This window comes from Pelophylax lessonae, assembly GCF_965119305.1.
Source record: "Pelophylax lessonae genome assembly, chromosome: 7".
Classification (NCBI taxonomy): Eukaryota; Metazoa; Chordata; class Amphibia; order Anura; family Ranidae; genus Pelophylax; species Pelophylax lessonae.
Window position 1 is genome coordinate 214,229,291 of NC_138774.1, and position 23,607 is coordinate 214,252,897.

Genomic DNA, 23,607 nt, shown 5'->3' on the forward strand with positions numbered 1-23,607 from the left:
TGTCTTTATGGACCTTGTTTTGTGCACTGGTGCACAGTCATGTTGGAACAGGAAGGGGCTATCCCCAAACTGTTCCCACAAAGTCTGGAGCATGAAATTGTCCAAAATGTCTTGGTATGCTGACACATTAAGAGTTCCCTTCACTGGAACTAAGGGTCCAAGACCAACCCCTGAAAAACAACCCCACATCATAATCCCCTCTCCACCAAATTATTTCAATCACTTCACAAAGCAAGGGTCATAAAGACCTAGATGAGCGAGTTAGGGGTGGAGGAACTGTACTGACCTGCACAGAGTCCTGACCTCAACCTGATAGAACACCTTTGGGATGAGTTAGAGCGTAGACTGCAAGTCAGGCCTTCTCGTCCAACATGAGTGTATGACCTCACAAATGCGCTTTAGAAGAATGGTCAAACATTCCCATAGACACACTCTAAACTATAGACATAACTAAACCATGGACAGCCTTCCCAGAAGATGAAGCTGTTCTAGCTGCAAAGGGTGGCCAACTCAATATTGAGACTGGGATGCCCTTAAAGTTCATGTGCGTGTAAAGGCAGGTGTCCCAATAATTTTGGTAATATAGTGTACTTTTAAAGTCAATCCAACAAGCCTCTCTATTCTCCCTCAATACAGGTTTCTTTTAATCTCCAATAATCCAAATGTATCTTTCTTTTGTCACTATTCTAGCGGGACTTATTATACAGCAATGATCCCTTAAATGTCTGTGAATCTGCAGGTGCATCTCATAAAATTAGAATATTACATAAAAAAAATAATACATTTAATACAGAAATGTTGGCTTACTGAAAAGTTTGTACAGTATAGTATGCTCTCAGTCGGGGCTCCTTTTGCATGAATTACTGCATCAGTGCGGCGTGGCATGGAAGCGATCAGCCTGTGGCTCTACTGAGGTGTTATAGAAGCCCATGTTGCTTTAATAGGGGCCTTCAGCTCATCTGCATTGTTGCGTGTGGTGTCTCTCATCTCCCTCTTGACAGATTCTCTATGGGGTTTAGGTCAGGCGAGTTTGAGTTTGCTGGCCAATCAAGCACAGTGATACCATGATCATTAAACCAGGTATTGGTACTTTTGGCAGTGTGGGCAGGTTCCAAGTCCTGCTGGAAAATGTCAAGAGGAAGATGAGAGACGCCAGACCCAACAATGCAGACAAGCTGAAGGCCACTATCAAAGCAACCGGGCTTCCATAACACCTCAGCAGTGCCACAGACTGATCGCCTCCATGCCATGCCGCATTGATGCAGTAATTAATGCAAAAGGAGCCCCGACCAAGTATTGAGTGCATACTATACTGTACTTGGACATACCTTTCAGTAAGCCAACATTTCTGTATTATAATTATAATATATAATTATATATATAATATTATATTTTTATTGGTCTTATGTAATATTCTAATTTTCTGAGATACTGAATTTTGTGTTTTTACTAGCTGTAAGCCATAATCGTGAAAATGAAAATAAAAAAATGCTTGAAATATATCACTCTGTGTGTAATGCATCTATATAAAATAACTGGATTTTTGTCTTACTGTGAAATCCTTTTCTCTGATGTTCATTGATGGACACAGCTCCATATCTTCTTTGACCCTTGGGTTATGCTGTTCTCCATAGGAGTAGGACACTAGGCGGGAAAAAGTTTTACTACGCCTATAGGGCAGTCCCAGGGGGTATACTCCCACTTCCTGCTCTAGCTCTTCAGTTTTGTAACAAGCGGTGTCAGAAGAACATAACCCCAAAGTCATTAGAGGGGCGGGTGCTGTGTCCATCAATGAACATCAGAGCAAAGGATTTTACAGTAAGACAAAAATCCAGTTTTCTCTTTCGTTCATTGACGGACGCAGCTTCATATCTTTTTTGACCCTTGGGACATCCCCAAAGCAGTGTCAACATGAGGGGTGGGAACAACACAGCAATAAACATACTTCCCAAAGGCTAAAACATAGCTAACCAGGTAAAATAGGAGCTTAACCAGGAAACAACTTTAGCAAACCAGGCAAAAATTGTCACCCACAAAGAGGACTAATCCTCCCCAACAGCTGCCTGCAAAACCTTGCGGCCAAAGGCGGCATCAACAGATGCCAACATATCTACCCTTGAGAATTTTGTGAAAGTGTGCACGGACAACCAGGTGGCTGCCTGCAAACCTGCACCACTGATGCCAGATGACGGAAGGCCCAAGAGGCACTAAGCGCCCTCGAAGAACGCGCCCTAACAGGAAAACTGAGGATCCTGACCTTTAATACAAGAGGCCTGCACACCTTGCTTTGCCTGATCCATTGGAAAAGGTCACAGCAGACACAGCCAGCCCCTTGCGGAAACCATCTGTAGGGACAAACAGGGAATCTGATTTTTTGGAACGACTCAGTCGCTGCCAGGTACACCCTGATTGCCCGAACCACATCCAAAGAATGTAAGGTAATTTCTTCAGGGAGCTTAGGCTTATAACACAAGGAAAGCAACAGAATGCTTTTATTTAAATGGAAACCAGAGATGACCTTAGGAAGGAAACTGTCAGGTAGGAAGCACCACTATCTCCGTGAACCACCAAGTAAGGTGAACAACAAGACAGCTGCCAGCTCCGACACCCTCAGAGCAGAAGAAAAAGCCACATTCTGGGACAATGTAGCCAGAAGAATCTCACAAATATTTTCCAATGGCAGTTATTGAAGAACTGACAGCACCAAGTTGAGTTCCAACGAGGGCAACGGAGACCGTACTGGGGGAGCCAAGTGGCGAACCCCCTGATCAAAGTTGCTGACCACAGAAGGCATTGCCAAAGGACGAAGAAAGCAAACCACCAATGGTCGAACTTGGCCCTTGATGGTACCCAAGGCCAAGTGCTGCTCAACACCTCGTTTGGAGGAAACCAACTCTGAAACATGGAAAAAGAGCAGGAGTAAGCCCCAAGGGATTCACATCTGCAAAGTACGCTCCTCAAAGACGATGGTAAATTTACCTAAAAGTGTAACTACTAGCTTGCAGCAGTGTGGGAAACACTGATTGAGACAACCCTCTAGCCTTCAGCACTTGGCTTCAACAGCCAAGCCATTTAAAGCCAGCGACTGTAAAGCAAGATGGGAGGTTGACCCTTGAGCCAACAGATCTCCTCTAAGAGGAAGTTACCAAGAAACATCAAGGACCAACCGTAACAGATCTGTGTACCAAGACCAATGAAGCCACTAGGATTGCCGTAATCCCTTCTGCCTCGAGCCTACGCATGAATCTTGGCAGAAGTTCCAGAAGAGGAAAGCCGGATTTCAGACGACACCGGCCCCAAAGGAGCCACCAGTGCGTCTGTGGCATCAGCCAGACGATCCCAAGACTGTGCCACAAACCCAAACACTTTCCTGTGGAAACGAGAAGCCAACAGAACCAACTCGGGAGTTCCCCACCAGAGACACCACTGATGAAACACCTCTGGAGGAGATATCCAGTATATCAATCAGTCGGTATTCTGAATGCTTCCAGAGGCCAGACCCCCCTGAACGCAATCCTTGTCAAAACACGGCACTCCACCCGGACCGGCCGGCATCCATGGTGACCACTGTCCAGTACATGGAAGGAAAAATTCACCCTGTCGAAGCGCCGGAAAGTGAAGTCACCGAAGCAGGGACCTTCTCGTACCTCGGCTCAACAGGATCAGATTGTTTAGAGACTGTGGATCCTCGCTTCACATGGCAAGTAACTCTCTTGCAGAGGTCTCGTGTGGACAGATTTTGGAACTTGTCCCATGGGATGAACACCCTGGCTGAGGCAGAGTCCAAAACAGGCCCAGATAGTCCCAGCTAGGTGGGCGGAACCAAAGCCAATAACTGAAAATTATACATAAAAAGACAAGGTGCCTCTAAGTGCAGTAGGCTCTGAGTATTTACTAGGTTAAAAATGTAAAAGCACTCACATTTGGTAAATGTGACAAGGGCATAGCTGTCTGGAGTCAGCATGAGTATTCTAATGTAGTATTCACATGTGCAATAATTGAGCAATGGTTACCAGCTTTCAGGGGTATGCACATGCTGGTATCAATTTCCTATCCATTTATCTTCTGCCTGAATGCACCTGTCCCATGTAATAACGATTTCAGTTGCCTATATAAATGTCCTTTTACCTCCAGCGGGTGGAGGTCTGACGAAGGAGCTGAGCTCCGAAACATGTAACTGCCCACCACCCGCTCTATTGGACACCGGCCGCTGCATCCCCACCCTGCCTTCAGGAAATCGAATGCTGACTCAGCTGAGACACAGACGAAAGGACGCATCTATAGGAAGCGGATCACCAGATGTCCTCATTGCAACCACTCAGCACAGCGGATAGGAAGAGTCCAGACAACTATGCCCATGTCACATTTACCAAATGTGAGTGCTTTTACACTTTTAACCTAATAAATACTCAGAGCCTACTGCACTTAGAGGAGCCTTGTCTTTTTATCTTTATCACTTTCAGAGCAGCTTCTCCTCTCCAGTGCTGCCGAAGTGCAGTGTCTCACTTAAAGCCTGCTGTATTCCACGGAAGCGCCCATACCACAAACCCTTGTTCAATAACTGGAAATTACATTTCCAACCCAACTCCTACAGAGTCCACACAGTAATCTCCCAGTTGTCTGTCAGAACAGTCGGAGACTCTGCTCAGCGAAGAAGATCACCCAGGTACTCCAGTACCACAATCCCCCACTGACGCAACACCGCCAACATCAAGACCAACACTCACGAAAGCCCGAGAAGCTGAGGTGAGACCCCTTGACAATGCTCCTTGCCCACGGCAAGGGAAGGAAGCACGGATGACCAACATATAACGGAATATGACGGAAAGCCTTGTATGACGGAAAGCCTTGTTAAAATCGATAGAGGCCAGAAGATCCCCCTGAAGTAGGAATGCCACTACTTTACTAATGGACTCCATTTGAAACATCTGTACGCGCACAAAATGGACTTGAATCTGTGTCTGAATCAGGGAGGTCCACGGGTCTGAAGGAAGCAAAGACATCTTCCCCCACCCCAAACACGGGTGATGGTGCCCCTTCAGGCAGAAGAGGTCTTGTCCACAGGTGTGGAAAAACGCGCTCTCGGCAAACCAGACCAGCTCCACAAAGAAACCTCTCCGGAGGAGGTCCTTCCAGAGAGGCCCCGAACAGGCGATTCCCCACAAAGGGAAGATCACAAAAGGCCTTCTAGACAGCCTGGTCCATGGAGCAGGACATTAGCTATAACTAAAAAGCCCGCCAGCTCCACAAAGGTAGGTGGAGGCTATTCCCCCTTCCAGAACCTGGCGCAAAAAACTTTGCCCATTTGGGAAAGTCAGGAACACCAACACTGGCCCAAGGACCGAATCGGCCACCGTAAAACATTTGGCGGACCAAAGTCTCGGCTCTCCTGTCAAAAAGAACTTTTAAAATCCGGAGACTCCTCCACCGGAATTATGGTGGGTTTATTCAGCCTGGATACCTGGGAGTGCCTCGCAGGTGGGACTGCCCACGTACTCAACAGAGACTTCTCATGGGATAGCTACTATTGAAACACTCAGGCACCGCCATATTGCGTTTAAAACAACTCCACTTACTCGTGACAAACTTGTCACAGTAGGCGGGAAAAAACCTCTGCCGCTTTTGAGGAACTGCGGCCCCAAGGGGATCAGCGCCAATGAGGCAGTAACGGCTGCATCCGGATAATTAAAATTACCCGTACTGATGCATTCAGTGCATCCACCAGTGTCTTTGCATGTGCAGTAAAAGAGGAATCATTCTCACCACGCATGTGCAGTAAAAGAGGAATCATCCTCACCGTCAGAATACCCAAAGTGCGTGGACGCAGACTCAGTAGAGTCGCTATATGCTAAGTTCACCCTAAGAACATAACAAGCAGGGGAGGTCACCGACCAAAGTCCCACAAAGAGACGCTGGCTAAAGGTCTACAAAAGGACCACCTATTAGACCTAAGGGTCGCCCTCCATAGAGGACATAATCGGACATAGCCCCCTAGAGGAAGCGGGGCCCATCGTGATGCAGACGCGCAGGCAGAGTACCCTCACCCACACAATATTGGCTGCTTCACTTTGCTAAAAATGCAGTGCCTCCATGGTGCCCCCTGGATCAAGCGGGGTGCCAGGCAGGCCATGTGCCCCACCCCCCCTTTAAAAAGGCAAACGCCCAAAGTTTTATCAACCTGGTCAGCTGCACGAACAGCCTGGTCAACAGCTCAGACAGCTTGGCCGGCAGCTCGGACAGCAAAGCAGCGGCCTCAATTTTTGGCCCGATCTGGCCGTGTGAGGCGTGCATCTGTCGGCAGTACCGTCCACTATATCATCAGCTTGGACAGCTTAGTCAGGCACTCGGACAGCCGCCAATAGGCCGTAAAGCTGCGGTCTAAATTTTCGGCGCGATCTGGCCACGTGAAGAGCGGACCCACGGATGATGAAACATCTTCTCTCTCCCCCAGCCCAATAACCGCCACAGGGAGCCCAAAAGACATCCCTGCCCCAGTCACTAACCCCCAGGGGGCCAGGAACTCGCTCAAAGACCCCCATGTGTGATCAGGACAGCCCGGTCCGCAAAAACCACATCCACCCCCCCCCCCTACTGAAGCATGTGGCAAAGCCAGCTCCTACCTCACCCCTGGGGGGGGGGATTAGGCAGGGGCCAAAAAACCCACTGTGACTATTAGAGGGGCTTGGGGGAATGGAAGGGAACCCGGGGTTCCGACCATCCCAGGGAGCCCTTGTCCACCCTGAGGGAACTGGGTGGGCACCACTCCGGGCAGACCACCTCCCCATCTTGGAATGGTGTTGTGGGCCAGAGGTACGCTGTGACTTAGGTTGTGACCAGGGCTATGCGTCCTCGCGAGGTGTTTAATTTGCCAGCCAGTCCCCTTCCAGTGGGACTATGTCGCGGCCGACCTAGTGCAGAGCTGAGGCCTGCGCATGCTCGCTGGCCAGACTGGGAAGACTTAAGGATCTAGGGTATCCAGTCCGTCGCCCAGTCTGGCAGTTGATTGTAGTTCTCACAGGAACCAAATTGATTGTAGTTCTCACAGGAACAATAAATAATAAAAGAAGAAAAAAATTCTTTTTAAAAAAGGAAAAAAATGCCAGGACCAGAGATCCCAGCAAGGAACCAGGTCCTTACTCCTGACTAGGCAGAAAAAAACGGAAGCGCTAGAGCAGGAAGTGGGAGTATACCCCCTGGGACTGCCCTATGGGCGTGGTCAAACTTTTTTCTGCCTAGTGTTCTACTCCTATGGAGAGCAGCATGACCCAAGGGTCAAAGAAGATATGGAGCGGTGTTCATCAGTGAACGAAAGAGAGATACGAGTTCCACTTTTTGAATTGAATTACTGAAATAAAAAAACTTTTTGATGATATTCTGATTTTATGGGATGCACTTGTATATACAAATTGTGTGAAGTTGCAAATATATGAGCAAATGTTATACTATTTTATGTGACAGCAAGGCTTATATACATATATATATATATAGTGAGGGATTAGCTCGGTGGCGGGTGTGGATGACCCCCTTGGGGGGGTTCGTTACACAGGGAGATAGCCGAGAAGTGGTTGAAAACAACAGTTTATGGTTTTATTCTTGCAATTTTCTTCAAACAAGGGCAAGCCTCCAAAACATCAGAAATCAAAAATAAAACACAAAATAAATCCTGGCCGCTGTGGGCATCTACCTTCACACACACAGGAACCTATCTATGGAGTCTGTCCCAACCTACTGCTGGGCAGACACTGCTGATCCTACAGCAGACACTCAATAGTCCATTTATTTTCTCTTCACACAGAAAATGTCCATTTGTTTTTCTTCACACAGAAAATGTCCATTTGTTTTTCTTCACACAGAAAAAGTTCAACACCTCACCTTTTGAAGTCTCTCATCTGACTGCTCTCCTCAGCTCACACAGCCTCAGGAGGCAGCAATCAGTAATCCTCCCCTGTATAACTTATAGAGGCCTTAATTGCCTCATTCTAAATAGCTGAGCTTTTTCCAACGTCCTTACACCTTCCTAGCTACCTCTGCAGCTGCCACCCTATAGTAATTGGTGAATTGTCTAAACCAAGCAGAAGTGTATCTCCCATCTGTGACAACACTCACAGATTTACCTGACTTCCTGTCACATAATATATATATATATATATATATATATATACAGTATCTCACAAAAGTGAGTACACCCCTCACATTTTTGTAAGTATTTTATTATATCTTTTCATGTGACAACACTGAAGAAATTACACTTTGCTACAACATAACTCAACACAGTCATTATTGTCTAAACCGCTTAGTGAGTACACCCCTAAGTAAAAATGTCTAAATTGGGCCCATTTACCCATTTTTCCTCCCCTGTGTCATGTTTACCATTAGTGTTACAAGGTTTCAGGTGTGAATGGGGAGCAGGTGTGTTGAATTTGATTTTATCGCTCTCACTCTCTCATACTGGTCAGTGGAAGTTCAACATGGCACCTCATGGCAAAGAACTCTCTGAGGATTTGAAAAAAAGAATTGTTGCTCTACATGAAGATTGCCAAGACCCTGAAACTGAGCTGCAGCGCGGCGGCCAAGACCATACAGCGGTGTAACAGGACAGGTTCCACTCAGAACAGGCCTTGCCATGGTTGACCAAAGAAGTTGAATGCAAATGCTCAGCGTCATATCCTGAGGTTGTCTTTGGGAAATGGACGTATGAGTGCTGCCAGCATTGCTGCAGAGGTTGAAGGGGTGGGGGGGGGGGTCAGCCTGTCAGTGCTCAGACCATACGTCGCACACTGCATCAAATTGGTCTGCATTGCTGTCATCCCCGAAGGAAGCCTCTTCTGAAGATGATGCACAGGAAAGCCCACAAACAGTTTGCTGAAGACAAGCAGACTAAGGATATGGATTACTGGAACTGTGTCCTGTGGTCTGATGAGACCAAGATAAACTTTTTTGGTTTAGATGGTGTCAAGCGTGTTCGGCGGCAACCAAGTGAGGAGTACAAATACAAGTGTGTCTTGCCTACAGTCAAGCATGGTGGTGGGAGGGTCATGGTCTGGGACTGCGTGAATGCTGTTGACACTGGGGAGCAAGAGTTCATTGAGGGAACCATGAATGCCAACATGTACTGTAACATACTGAAGTAGAGCATGATCCCCTCCCTTCGGAGACTGGGCTGCAAGGCAGTATTCCAACATGATAACGACCCCAAACACACCTTCAAGACGACCACTGCCTTGCTAAAGAAGCTGAGGGTAAAGGTGATGGACTGGCCAAGCATGTCTCCAGAATAAACCCTTTTGAGCATCAAACAGGAGGTTGAGGAGCTCAAGGTCTCTAACATCCGCCGGCTCTGTGATGTAGTCATGGAGGAGTGGAAGAGGACTTCAGTGGCAACCTGTGAAGTTGTGGTGAACTCCATGCCCAAGAGGGTTAAGGCAGTGCTGGAAAACAATGGTTGTCGCACAAAATATTGACACTTTGGGCCCAATTTGGACATTTCCACTTAGGGGTGTACTCACTTTTGTTGCCAGTGGTTTAGACATTAATGGATGTGTGTTGAGTTATTTTAAGGGGACAGCAAATTTACACTGTTATACAAGCTGTACACTCACTACTTTACATTGTAGCATTTCTTCAGTGTTGTCACATGAAAAGATATAATAAAAGATATAATAAAATATTTACAAAAATGTGAGGGGGTGTACTAACTTTTGTGAGATACTGTATATGTGTGTGTGTGTATATATATATATATATATATATATATATATATATATACAGTGGGGATCGAAAGTTTGGGCACCCCAGGTAAAAATTTGTATTAATGTGCATCAAGAGGCCAAGGAAAGATGGAAAAATCTTCTTCAAAAGGCATCAAATTACAGATTAGACATTCTTATAATATGTCAACAAACATTTGATTTTATTTCCATCATTTACACTTTCAAAATAACAGAAAACAAAAAAATGGCGTCTGCAAAAGTTTGGGCACCCTGCAGAGTTAATATCTTGTACTGCCCCCTTTGGCAAGTACCACAACTTGTAAACGCTTTTTGTAGCCTGCCAAGAGTCTTTCAATTCTTGTTTGAGCTATCTTTGCCCATTCTTCCTTACAAAAATCTTCCAGTTCTTGGAGATTTTTGGGCTGTCTTTCACACACTGCTCTTTTAAGGTCTATCCATAGATTTTCAATTATGTTGAGGTCAGGAGATTGTGAAGGCCATGGAAAAACCTTCAGTTTACGCCTCTTGATGTTTAGGATCATTATCCATTTGTAGAAGCCATCCTCTCTTTAATTTCAGCTTTTTCACAGATGGCATCAAGTTACCATCCATAATTTTCTGAAATTTTATTGAATCCATTTTTCCTTCTACTCGTGAGATGTTCCCTGTGCCACTGGCTGCAATACAACCCCAAAGCATGATTGATCCACCCCATGCTTAACAGTTGGACAGAGGTTATTTTCATTAAATTTTGTGCCCCTTCTTCTCCAAACGTACCTTTGCTCATTCCGGCCAAAAAGTTAAATTTTAACCTCATTGGTCCACAGAACTTGTTTCCAAAATGCATCAGGCTTGTCTATATGTTCATTTGCAAAGTTCAAACGCTGATGTTTGTGGTGAGGACGTAGAAGAGGTTTTCTTCTGATGACTCTTCCATGAAGACCATATTTGTACAAGTATCTCTTTATAGTGGAATAGTGTACCACAACTCCAGTGTCTGCCAGATCTTTCTGGAGGGATCGTGCAGTCAAACGTGGGTTTTGAATTGTTTTTCTCACAATCCTGCGAGCTGTTCTGTCTGATATTTTTCTTGGTCTTCCACATCTTGCTTTAACTCCCACTGATCCTGATGCCTGCCATTTCTTAATTACATGCCGAACAGAGGATATTGACATCTGAAAACGCTTTGCTATCTTCTTATAGCCTTCTCCAGCTTTGTGAGCGTCAACATTTTTCATTTTCAGTTTTCTAGACAACTGCTTAGAAGATCCCATGGTGCTGATTGTTGGGATTGGGATTGAGATTGACATCACCTGGTCTTCCCAGATGATGATTGAGAACAATCCATGACACTGGCAGGTCTCAGCCTTGCAAAGGGGGCAGTGCATGCTATAAATTCTGTAGGGTGCCCAAACTTTTGCAGACACCATTTTTTTGTTTTCTGTAATTTTGAAAGTGTCAATGATGGAAATAAAATAAAATTTTTATTGACCTATTATAAGAATGTCTAATCTGTAATTTGATGCCTTTTGGAGATTTTTCCATCTTTCCTTGGCTTCTTTATGCACGTTATTACACATTTTTACCTGGGGTGCCCAAACTTTCGATCCCCACTGTATATATATATATATATATATATAATGTATGTGTGTGTGTGTATATATATATATATATATATATAAAAATTTAGATTGTCGACGTAACCTATATGATAGTTTACTGAGAAAAGGAGATTTCCATGAAAATAAATGTATCTACAACATTTAGAATCATTTACAGAGCACAGTAGAGCCTTTTCAAGCCAGGAGGTTTAGGTCACCGTTCCATCACAAATCTAACAAATTATGAGTAATCTTTTGGAAATAAAAAGTTGATAAGAGAAACAATATATGTTTACTGGCATTAATTATTTTCTAGAACCTGTAACTTGTAACTTTGAGGAGAATCTGTGTGGCTGGTACCAAGATCTGACAGATGAGATTGACTGGAGGCAGGGAAGCTTATCAGACCACACTACGGGACAAGGTGAGTTTGTCAAAGCTATTCGTTTGGGCAGAAGTTTATCTTCATAAGTCACTTACTGCTTCGGGTTCTGTTGTTGCAACATTATTACTACCCCTAGCTTATCACCAGATCAGGCTGAGTTCTTAAGAAAGTTTTAAAGAAGATGACCCTTGACTGATTGCTCCCCAGGGTGAGTTCCCAAGGTCTTGTGAGTAGATCTTTATATCAAGACTCCTTCTGTCCAGTCTATGTTCTGGATAAGTTCCTTGGGTCTTGTATGTACCAAGACTTCTGGTAGGTTGGTTTCTGTACTTTAATTAATCTTCATATATAATATTTTTATAAAGCCTTCTCCTGGCAGGAATCTGTACAAGGTGAGTTCCTTGGGTATTGTATTTTTAGGAAGACATCTCCTAAGTGTTCTCTGTATGAGTTGAGTTCTGCAGGTCTGACATATAGGAGTACTTCTTGCTGGTCTCTGCTGTATTTCTAATAAGACTTCTCCTGGATGGTCTTTGTAAGAAGTGAGTTTCTCAGGTATTATACCTCTCAAAACACTTCTCCTGTTATCTGTATGAGATAAGTTTGATATTTATAGGAAGGCTTCTCCTATACTGGTCTCTATGCAAGGTTAATTCTTAAGGTCTAGCATTTCTAGAAGATTTATCCTTGACCGGTTCTTGTAATGGGATGCGGAAAGAGATCAAAGAGGAAAGACAGCAAGAGAGAAGAGAACACTGGCAACAAGAAAGAGGCTCATTCCCTTTTAATCATGTTAATCTACAATCTCAAAAAGATTTCAGTCTAGGTGCCCAGAAGGTGCCCGGGTTTTAGAGCCATAATGAAGGTTACTAAAGTACGAAAAATTCTCGTACGACAGAATAAAAATTCGGAAGTGATGTAATGTATAAAGATCAGATTATCGTACGATTGCTTCAAAAGCAGTATTTTTTTTTGTTTTTCTGATCGTATGTACAGGCCTTAAGAAATAATATTAGATTAGTTGAGTCCAGTATGCAGTTTGGAAAGACTTCAGTTTACATTTCTGTGATGTAGATGTATACTTCTGATGTAGACTAGAAATAAACATTTCTGCCAACTGCATTGCTATGTGAGGGCAGCTGTTTTCTTTTACAAAAGTTTTTATTAAAGGAAAGGCATAAGCATAGATCAGATCTAGGCATGCAAGTACAATGCGAAAAATGGAACATATAAAACAGGTAGCATCAAGATTGGATGCTGTAAACCAGATGGAATTCGTAAACCAAAATTAATAAAGCGGGGACCAAAAGTCCCCCAGTGACGCATAGTACAAACCACAACTTGTGCAGCATTCCGAGAATGATTCATAGATCAGAAATAGACATGGTCATAGAGTACCAAGCAAAAAGAAGGATCAATACAGGGTAGACAAAGAGAAAAGAAAGGAGAAAAGAAAGAAAAAAGAAGACAAACAAAGAGGGAGAAGATGATAGAAGGAGGCAGAGAGAAGAGAGGGGAAGAAGGGGCAGGTCCTGCGGGGGAGCACTCAGGGGGAATTTAAATGGAGAGGAGTGTGGCCTGAAACCTAGAAGGGGCAACATTCGAAATCCAGGGATCCCACACCTTAAGAAATTTGTCATGAGAATCGGAGGCTATTGCTGTCAGTTTTTCATTGATCAGAATATCATTCATATGATTTTTGACTGCCTCAAAGCTAAGCAACGGGGTCTTCCAGGACTGGGCTATTGTCAATTTCATAGCAGTGAACAAATGCTGGGCCAACTGGCGCTGCCTACGGGATAGGTCGGGTATAGGTTTGCATAGAAGTGCCTCATATGGGTCCCTTTTCAATGTGACATGAAAAATATTACGGAGCAAAGCATAGATCCTGATCCATAGTCTGCACACCTTAGGGCACGTCCACCACATATGCGCCATAGTCCCCTCCTGAGTGCAACCCCAAAAACACAGGGGAGAATATGCAGGTATAAATTTAGCCAGTCTAGCCGGGTTATAAAACCATCTGTAAAACACCTTATATGCATTTTCCAAAATTAAGACATTACGAGAACATTTTGAGAGAGCAGCTGTTATGTGTTGCCAGTCTTCCTTGTCCAGCCCACCCCCAATTCCAGTTCCCAGTGGGAATGATAGGCAGTGAAGGGGGTGGCGTATCGCAAGAAACAATAGAGGCATATAAGAGAGATATGAGTCCCGGCGAGTGGGGTTGAGCCCTGCAGAGAATTTCAAAAGGAGTAAGCGTATAGGGTAAAGGCTTATGTTTAATAAGTTGTTGGAGAAAATGATGAAGTTGCATGTATTGGTAGTGTTCCCGCAAGGGGATATCATGTGAGGATCGAAGGGCCCCAAAAGGGAGTATCCTTGTGGGGGTGAATAACGAGTGAACATCCACAAAGCCATGATCCACCCACCAGGAAAATTGCTGGGGGTCATCATAGCCGGGTTGAAACATAGGACAAGGAAAAATCCGCAATAGGGGCAAGTGAGGAGAGATCAAATTGGCCGAATATTTAACAGAATCCCAAAGGCGAAGAGAATGAAGAAGGCATGGGCGCAGGTTCGGTGGATGATATTTCGGGGGAACCCAAGGGATAGAGGAGAGGGGAATCAGGCAGGCGTCCATCAGATCAATTGTGGCCCATAATGGCATTTGAAACGTGTCATGTAGATGAGAGAGTGGGGCTATGGACGCTGCAGTGTAGTAAGCGCGTAGATTTGGGACCGAGAACCCTCCAGAGATCCTGCGAGCATACAAGATGCTTTTGTTAATGCGGGGTCTGGAGGATCTTACGTTGATGAATATGCAAGAAGTGGGAAGGAATTGGGACCGGTAACACGCGAAAATAATATAACAGTTTTGGGAGATAAGTCATACGGACAGCAGTGATCCTACAAAACCAAGATAGAGATAGGTGAGACCAAGAGGAAAGCAGGTCAATCAGATGGCGGAAGAAAGGTGGATAGTTAACAGCATAAAGATCGCCATATGTGGGGGACAGCTTAACCCCCAGGTAGGGCAAAGCGGGGTGCCATGGGAAAGGAAAGGCCGCCTGGAGGGCCGCCAAGTCAGCGGGGGGTAGAGTGACAGACATCGCCTTAGATTTAGCAGGATTCATACGCAGACCAGAAGAGCCAAAAGATTGGGCAATGAGATCCTAGGTGAAGTAAGAGACAACAAGATATTGTCCGCAAATAGAGATATTGTATGCTGTGAGCTTGCAACTTCGATGGAGTGCAGCTGTTTTCATCCTGCACTGCCACCAATGACAATGAGAGATCCTAAAAGAGTACACCAAAAACAGTAAAATATGAACTGCTATTTTTCTTCTGTTCATTGACAGACACAGCTCCATATTCTTCACCATAGGGTTATGCTGCCCTCTACAGGAGTAGGACTAGGCAGACAACACAAAAGCTTGGCAACTCCCTGTGGGCCGTCCTCAGCTAGCATAACCCCCCTCTCTGCTTAGAGATACTCAGTTTTGTAACAAGAAGACACAGCACACAATGCTTCTGTTACTGTCAATGAACTCCGAGAAAAGGATTTTAAAGTGAGTATAAAAATCCTAATTTTATGTTAATGCTTGCTGTGTTATAGGTAATTTTATGTACGTGGAAGGAGATTCTCGAGAGGATCGTGGTAACATAGCACGCCTTATATCTTATCCACAGTCCACCCAGATAGAGACACAGTGCTTGTCATTTCACTATCGGCTGCATGGCCCAGATACAGGTAAAAAAAAAAAAAACATAATTTTTTCTATGCTGGAACCTGCCACAAGAGACATTTGAAGACTGCCTTATTAAAAATGTTAGCGTCATGGCCATAATGCTACTCCAAAGCTTCAATAATCATTGAGACTGATCCAGGCAGAGTTCTGAGTTCACTTTCTGCAGAATTGTTCTAGGTCTGTGACTCAGAGTACTGAAGCCACAGAGAGCCAGTCAAATTGCATTTGGTCAGCAATGACAGCTGTGTTACTTTTATGTGTAGACTTCAAGTTGTCCTACCCAGATGACTATTTTTTTATCATAAGGTGATCACACTGTTGCTCCTGTACACCTCCTATTCACACCATGCTCTCTCATCCATTCCATCCAGGCACTTTGAACCTATTCATTATATATGATGGAGCAGAAGAGAAGCTGATCTGGACCAGCACTGGCACCCATGGAAATCGCTGGCATCGAGACTCTGTCACTCTCACTGACAAGAACTATCAGGTAAGCACCTTTTGGAAAGGTATGTTCAAATTGGGAGAATAGACTTCATGTAAACAGTGCCCCTGATGGTTAACAAATCTGGTATTTGCAGGTAACTTATATAGGGGCTAATCCTTCCAAGAATACTAAGTGTCTGGCTAACTCTGGTTTCAGTACTGTATGTTACTCACCAAGAACAAGAATGCAGATTAGAGTGTAAAAACAGAACTCCTGCACAATTGTCCCAGGTCAGTGCATCAGAAAGTACTGAAGCCACTGGATCAGCATAACAACCAGAAAACAAGTATTTTCAGAAGAAGTCATCAGTAGCTGCACAGTCTTCCTTTTAATGCCCCAGTGTTAACACAAAAAAAATAATTTAATTAAAGTAACAGAAATATCTCCCTACAGGTGGATAAAACCTCTGACACATTCAGGATTTTCTTGCAATTCAAGGACATTTTTTTTTATTCCCTGAAATGTTTTCTCATTGCTCAACTTAGGTGCAAGCATCGGGTGTACCCAGATAAGCATCACAAGTTAGTAGCTGGAATTATTGAGTTCTGGCAATACAGTAGGTTTTTAAGTAATGTATTATTATTTTCTCTTTGCCAATGTCCTAGCTGATATTTGAAGCATTGCGTGATGGATCTGTGGGTCAAATCGCCATTGATGACATCACTATCACATCCAGTGCGTGTCCTACTCCTACACGTTGCTCGTTTGAAGCTGGAAGCTGTGGCTTCTCCTCTGAGGGAACAAACACATGGAAATTACATCAGCTCAATCGCTCTGAATCCCACAACGGGCCTTACTTTGATCACACGCTGCAGACCTTCACAGGTGACTGGGGCTTTCATACCATCTAATAGTATAAGGTTAGTTGAGGGGACATTAGTTAGATGCAGTATAGAAGTGGCAGGAGCCTTTGCATGGTAAAGTATAATTAATGGATTACAAAAATTATACAAAGTACAAGGGTCCTTTGTGTAAATAAAAGAAAGATGAAAGAGTTTGTTAAAGGAGAAGTACAGCCAAACGTGGTGACTGACCATCATTAGCTCTGAGAATAAAGCAATCTTTGATCACTCAGTTCTCAGTCTTGGAGTCGGCGGGGGGACAGATGGGGAAGGGAGTTCCACATGTTTGCAACTCTAACAGTAGAGAACCCCCTTTAAGACTGGACCTCTTTTCATCTAGACTCAGGTTGTGGCTCAGTGTCTTCCCAGGAACCTTGGATTAAAACAGTTTATTACTAAAACTACAGTCCCCATTGATAAATTTGTACACTGTAATCCTATCACCTCCTAAATGCCACTCCTGGGTGAATATGTAATTTTTGTAGTCTTTCCTTATAACTGAGGTTCTAAAGCCTCTATGTAAATTTTTTTTGGCCTTTTCTAAACTCACTCTAGTTCAAGAACATTCTTCCCAAGCAATGGTGATCAAAACTGCACTGTATTTTGACCAACCTTTTATATAATTTTTAAACCAGATAAACAAAATTGGTTACAAGACGGAGCCCTTGGGGCACACCACTTGCAACCTTAGACCCATTAGAATTTGTACTAAAACAGAAATAGAGAGGAAATCTTCCAATCATTACAGCTGTTCTGATGACAGCTGCCGAAGAGGGGATTTCTCCTCATTTTAGAGAGATTTTCTCTCACTCACCTGTTATTTCTTCTAGACATTTCTGCAACAGGATACAGGCAGGGCCGGTGCTAGACTGTTTTACGCCCTAGGCAAGATCAGCTACTTGCGCCCCCTCCAAAAAAAAAAATAAAAAGGGAAGGGGTTAAAAACTGCTCTATGTCATATCCAGTGACCCTGATCTGATGGTTCCTCCATGTAATGCTGTCATACCCAGTGATCCCAATGTTCCTCTATGTCACATCAGGGGTCCCTGATGTTCCTCCATGTCATACCCGGAGACCCTGATGTTTTTCCATGTCACACCTGGGGACCATGATGTTCCTTCATGTCACACCTGGGGACCCTGATGTTCCTCCATGTCACACCTGGGGACCTCAATGCCCCATGGCAAACCCAGGGTTTCCAATTCCTCATGGCACACCTGGTGACCCCAAATCCCTGTTACACTTGTGACCCCTCTCCCCCATGTCACACCTGGTGACTCAGATTCCCCATGGCATACCTGGTGACCGCAATTCTCTTTCACACCAGGGATACTCCATGTCACACCCAGGGACCCTGATTCCCTGTTCTGGGGACACTTACTGGGCAGTATGAAGGGAGTGGCCCGCACTCTGCCCTCCTTCACTATGATCCTGCTGATTCCTTCTCCCAGGACGCTCCTCTCCTGGACCACAGTGCTCACCACAGCTCCAACCACCTCCTGGTGGAGGGAGAAGCAGCAGTCAGAGATCTCCACACCTCCTTCATCACCAACATCCCCAGATCATTCCGTTGCCTCATCGCTTCTGCTCCAGGAAAGGTGCCGCCCTCCAGTGCCGAGCTCCGGCTCAGGTTCAGCTCTCCTCCACTTCCTGCTTAATACCAACCCAGGGAAATGAACGGCTGCCCACCAGCTCAGATTAGAGAGTCACTTCCCGCCCAGGGATTAGGCCGCTCAGCTCCAGACGAAGAGGATCATTATGCAGCTAGCAGTCCAGTGGGCTCCTTTCCTGCCCCTTGGGGCTCCCCCAACAATGGTGGAAAGCCAGGGCCTGGTTGTTCTGCCACTGCCCCAGACACCTGGCATCTTCCTCTGTCCCTTCTTCCTCCCCCACTGCCGCCCCTTTCCTCAGCTCACAAGGATCATTTATGATGGAGCGTGAGTGCTGACTCGTGGCTGCGCCCCTAGGTGGCAATGCGCCCTAGGCGGCTGCCTAGTATGCCTAGTGGAAGCATCGGCCCTGGATACAGGCAGCAATTAAAAACAAAAAAAAAACTGCCAGGTTAAAACCTTTACTTGGATGTGCAGAAAAAATAATTTGCAAGGTACATTGCCTGTATTTGTATTAGAACAGTGTATAAAAGTTGTTTTCCTGAAGTTCAGTTTTAAGACAACCCTGTTACCAACCTAAAAAAAAAATGCATAGGAAAAATCTTTATTTTTATAGGCTTGCTTGCAGCATTTTTCCTTTCCATAGCCATTTTTATTCACTTGCAATGTGCCTTTAAACATGCTAGCAAACATGACTTCTTCAGGAAGAGTCAGTTCCCTAACCCAACACTCTCCCTTGTTGCATATCATACCTCTCTCCTCTGGGGGTGTATAATTCCTCTCCTTGCTGGCCCAGCTCCTAAGCCCTTTAACTCTCTTCATAGCCCATTATGTAGCTGCTGGGGAGGAGCAAACAACAATACAATAGAGTAGTGATGGGGAACCTTGGTACCCAAGATGTTTTGGAACTACATTTCCTATGATGCTCATGCAGTTTAGTTGAGTTTAGGTTCGCAATCGCTGCAATAGAGTGTCACTGAGTGACTGCTCTGAGTCTACTGGGACTGCTTACATCACATCTAAGATGGTGGTGCCCAGCAGCAGTCTTTGGGCATTTTGAATGTCAACGGAGGCTTTACCAGGTAAACAGGCATTAAATATGATAAATGAACATATACTGTTAAAAGAAGATTGGTTTGGTGACAGGGTCTCTCTAACTTTTGGAAAGTAAGGGTTCTTTAATGTAAGAAAGTTTAAAATGTGGAAAAGGAAGGGCACCTTTCTGTGTAAGGGGCAATCCTGTAAAAAGAAAGGGTTCAACATTGTAACTTGTACAGGGCACCTTACTGTAAGCCTGGATAAGCTGTGGATAGGAAAGAATACTTATTATTAGAATGGACACGTTTAATAGTACCCTGTAGAGTACACTGATTACACTGTGCATCCAGTAGTCATGTTTCTCCTCTGTTGGCACAGCCTGGTGATAGATCCTTTATAGGCAGCACCTGTAACTGTAAAAAGTCTACACGATGCTGCATGTACCATTCCTCCAATGTGCCTCTTTATTATTGTTTACTCTTGTAACTGTTATTCATTTTCCTTTCCTCAGGACATTATATGGTGATTGATACCAGCTCTTCCTCCCTGCCCAAAAAAAAGACTGCAGTTTTGAAATCGGGTAGCTACAGTGCCCAACCAGATGAAGCCTGTCTGAACTTCTGGTATCAGCTAGGAGGAGAAGAGCCAGGTACGTTATGGGGGGCTCACACTGACTTTTTTCTGGGCTACACATAGGACTTGTGCCAACAGGCTTTTGTTCAAAAGGGATGCAAAACCTACTTGAAGCTGGTCAAAACAAAATCAACTTCTTCACATGACTGAGCTAATAATATTCCTGGCTATGCTTTCTTTCGGAAAGACAGGGTAAAACGGAGGGGTGGTGGTGTCTGTCTCTATGTGAGAAGTGATCTCAAAGCGAGTGTGAAAGAGAACCTAGTTGATGGAGAGTGTGAGGAATCTGAAGCATTATGGGTGGAACTGTACATGGGTGTGCGCACTACAAAAGTTATCATTGGAGTTTGTTATAGACTTCCCGGTGTTAATAAGGAGGTGAAGACTCCGCTCCTTGCACAGATAGAAAGGGCTGCAAGGGCTGGGACAGTGATAATAATGGGGGATTTTGACTACTCGGATATTGACTAGAGTAATGGCACTGCTGGGACAGTTAAAGGGCAAAAAGATATAAACCTATTACAAGACAATTTTATGGTACACTTTATTGAGGCCCCGACTAGGAATGATGCTCTGCTACTAATGTTTATATAAAAACATCTGGGTAGCAGTGACCATAACATGATTCCATGTATTGTCAGCTGTAAGCAACAAACACATACGGGAAATATAAATACAATTTAAGAGATCAAATTTTCCAAGGAAGAGGGCTGCTCTTCAAGACTTAGACTGGGAGGGAATATTGGCATTATTGAACCCAGGACAGAAATGGGAATTTTTCAAAAACAGTGTATGTGAATTCACTGCATAGTATATTCCTATGGGCAATACGTTTAAAAGGCTAAAAATAAAACCTATTCCTATGGGCAATACGTTTAAAAGGCTAAAAATAAAACCTATGAGGCTCACGGCCAAAGTTAAAAAGTTATAAATAATAAGAAAAGAGCTTTTAAAAATATAAAAATGAAGGAACACTATCATTGTTTAAATGTAACAAAGAATATAAAAGAATATGTAAAAAAAGAAGATCAAGGATGCAAAAGTTCAAAACGAACCATAGTCTGCAAAAGATAGTAGGACAAACTCCAAAAAAGTTGTCAAATATATTAATAGTAAAAAGGTCAGGTCTGAGCATGTAGGCCCTTTACAAAATAATCTGGAGTAGGTGACTGGGGACAAAGAGAAGGCAAATATATTAAATACTTTCTTCAGCATCTGGCTTGCTGGGGACCTACATTGACCGATTCCATCGTGAGACCTACTCTCCATCCTACACAGGCTCTTTGATTTTGTTCCCCCTATGTGATGTATTTCTATGTTGCTAATGACCCATTTTGCCTGATTTTATTTATTCGTATGTTAGTCTAATTGCACCCAATATGCATGGCGGTCCACGCTTTTTATCTTATATACCAATAAAATGTTATTTGGTTTTATAAACTGGTTTTACGTCTGATCCTTCTACTCCCACTGGCCTGCAAAGCCCCATCTTTTTCTTTCTATTATTTTTTGGTTTCTTCAGCTCTGTGTATACAAAGGAGCATAGGTATTGACCCAGCCCCAAATGATCCTCAATGGCTCAAAAGTGATATGGTCCAGAAATATTTAGACAGATTAAAGGTGGATAAAGCACCTGGACCAGATGGCATCCACCCACAGATCCTAAAAGAATTGAGCTATCATTTCAATGCCAATTCAAAGCAAATTGTTTCTAAAATTTAGGGACTCTTCAATGACTGAAATAGTATCACTGGATTGGAGTAAGGCCAATGTGGTGCCCTATAATTAAAAAGGGATCAAAGTCTTTACCAGGTAACTATAGACCTGTTAGCTTAACTTCTATAATCAGGAAGATACTGGAGAGTTTAATAAAAGACCACATAGATAAGTTCTTGCTGGAAAAAAAAATTCCTCTTCCGTTCATAGACAGACACAGCTCCATATTTTGTACCATAGGGGTTATGCTGCCCTCTGCAGGAGTAGGACTAGGCAGACAATACAAAAACTTGGCTACGCCCGTGGGCTGCTTCAGCTTTCATAATCCCCCTCTCTGCTTAGAAATACCCAGTTTTTGTTTGCCTAGTTCAGGAGTAGGACCTAGTTTCTCTGCTGGGCCCTAGGTCCTGGCATTTTTGTCTATTTTCTTGCTGTTTGTTTTTGTATTTCTTCCTGTTTTTTTTCTTGTGGAGATCTTCTAGCAATGGAATTGAAGTTCCAGTGGTCGCCTTAGCCTGACCAGTGAACGCGTGCCTGCAGACCGTAGCTCCGCAAAAGGAAAAGGGAGGGGGGAACATAAACCATGACAACAACACATCGTAACATATACAGTTGACAGTGCAGAAATACATATCGCCCCTCAGAGTCCACCAACACATCTAGTTCTTGAAACATAACAGAACAGTGTGTCAGTACACTCACCCCCCAAGAGTAAGGTGAGTGGAGTGATAAGACCAACCAAGAAAGGCATATTTTATACAAGATATGTCGTCCTTAGTGAGATGAGTCTCTTGGAAGCAATAGACATCTGGATGATATTTACGTATGGTGGATGTAACCATAGCTCTTTTCAACGGATCCCGTAGACCTCTGACATTCCAGGAAACAACAGGTATTTCTGTCATGGGGAATCTGTCCGTGGTGCAAGAAACAAGGATCTGTAGTGGACACCTTGCAAAGACTGAGATGTAGAGTAAACTAGGTCTAGTGGCAGGCACTGTAAATCAGACACGTCTTGATCAGGACCCATATGATCCTCTGGAGTGGGCTGTCTCTGAACATGTAGAAGCAATAACAAAGTGAACTCGAAAGGCGCAACTGCGCCAACAAAAGTTGTGGAAAGCACAAGAGCCCGCTTGCAAGCTCCAGGTATCTGTGGTAAACTATTACAACAAATTGTAACGAGCATAACAGTCAGCAAACAACTTGCATACAAAATAGTATGCATTTTCGTGCAATGCACCTGAACTGGTGTTCCATTCGCTCTGAAAGCGGCTTGTAGCTAATTGGCATTTGTATCCGTCATGTAGACGGATAATGAAAGAACTGTCCCTCCCCAACTCACAGTGCAGGGGAAAAGGGTGCAGCAGAATGAAGAAGACAGTGGTGCCCTTCAGTTGGAGCCCAACAGGAAACTAGAGCTAGAAGGTAAAAGCATCAGTCGTCAGTCCTCTTCTCCTGCAGTGGGCCTGCATCTCTGATCTTGCTTCATGAGTGTCTATCCAGTTGGAGATCGCCGCTGCCGACTCAAAGAAGTGAGCCTGTCCATTAGATGTGATGCAGAGTCTGGCCAGGTACAGCATGGCGAAGGTTGCCTGGAGGCATTGCAAATGATTGCGAACTTCTGTATATTTCGCTCTGCTCTGGACCTCCGGGTAAAAGGAGATTCTAACTCCATTATACTGAATGTTGCGCCGTTCACGTGCCAAGAGCAGGATGTTTTCCCTGTTACGGTAGTTAAGCATGCGAAACAGGATCAGTCTAGGGGGATTGCCAGGTGGTAGGGTAGGGGTCTGGTTGGCGTGCGACGAGCTCGCTCCATGGAAAAAT

General features: G+C 44.2%; 1 protein-coding gene across 1 annotated transcript in view; it reads left to right on the forward strand.

Moving 5' to 3' along the window:
* MAMDC4 (MAM domain containing 4) overlaps positions 1-23,607 on the forward strand; it is a 182,578-nt gene that overhangs the window by 91,949 nt on the left and 67,022 nt on the right. Inside the window, exons 17-21 of the mRNA XM_082264287.1 lie at positions 11,628-11,735; positions 15,316-15,450; positions 15,820-15,941; positions 16,544-16,763; positions 19,940-20,077. Coding sequence (XP_082120413.1) covers positions 11,628-11,735; positions 15,316-15,450; positions 15,820-15,941; positions 16,544-16,763; positions 19,940-20,077 — 723 coding nt within the window. The remainder of the gene's footprint in view (positions 1-11,627; positions 11,736-15,315; positions 15,451-15,819; positions 15,942-16,543; positions 16,764-19,939; positions 20,078-23,607) is intronic.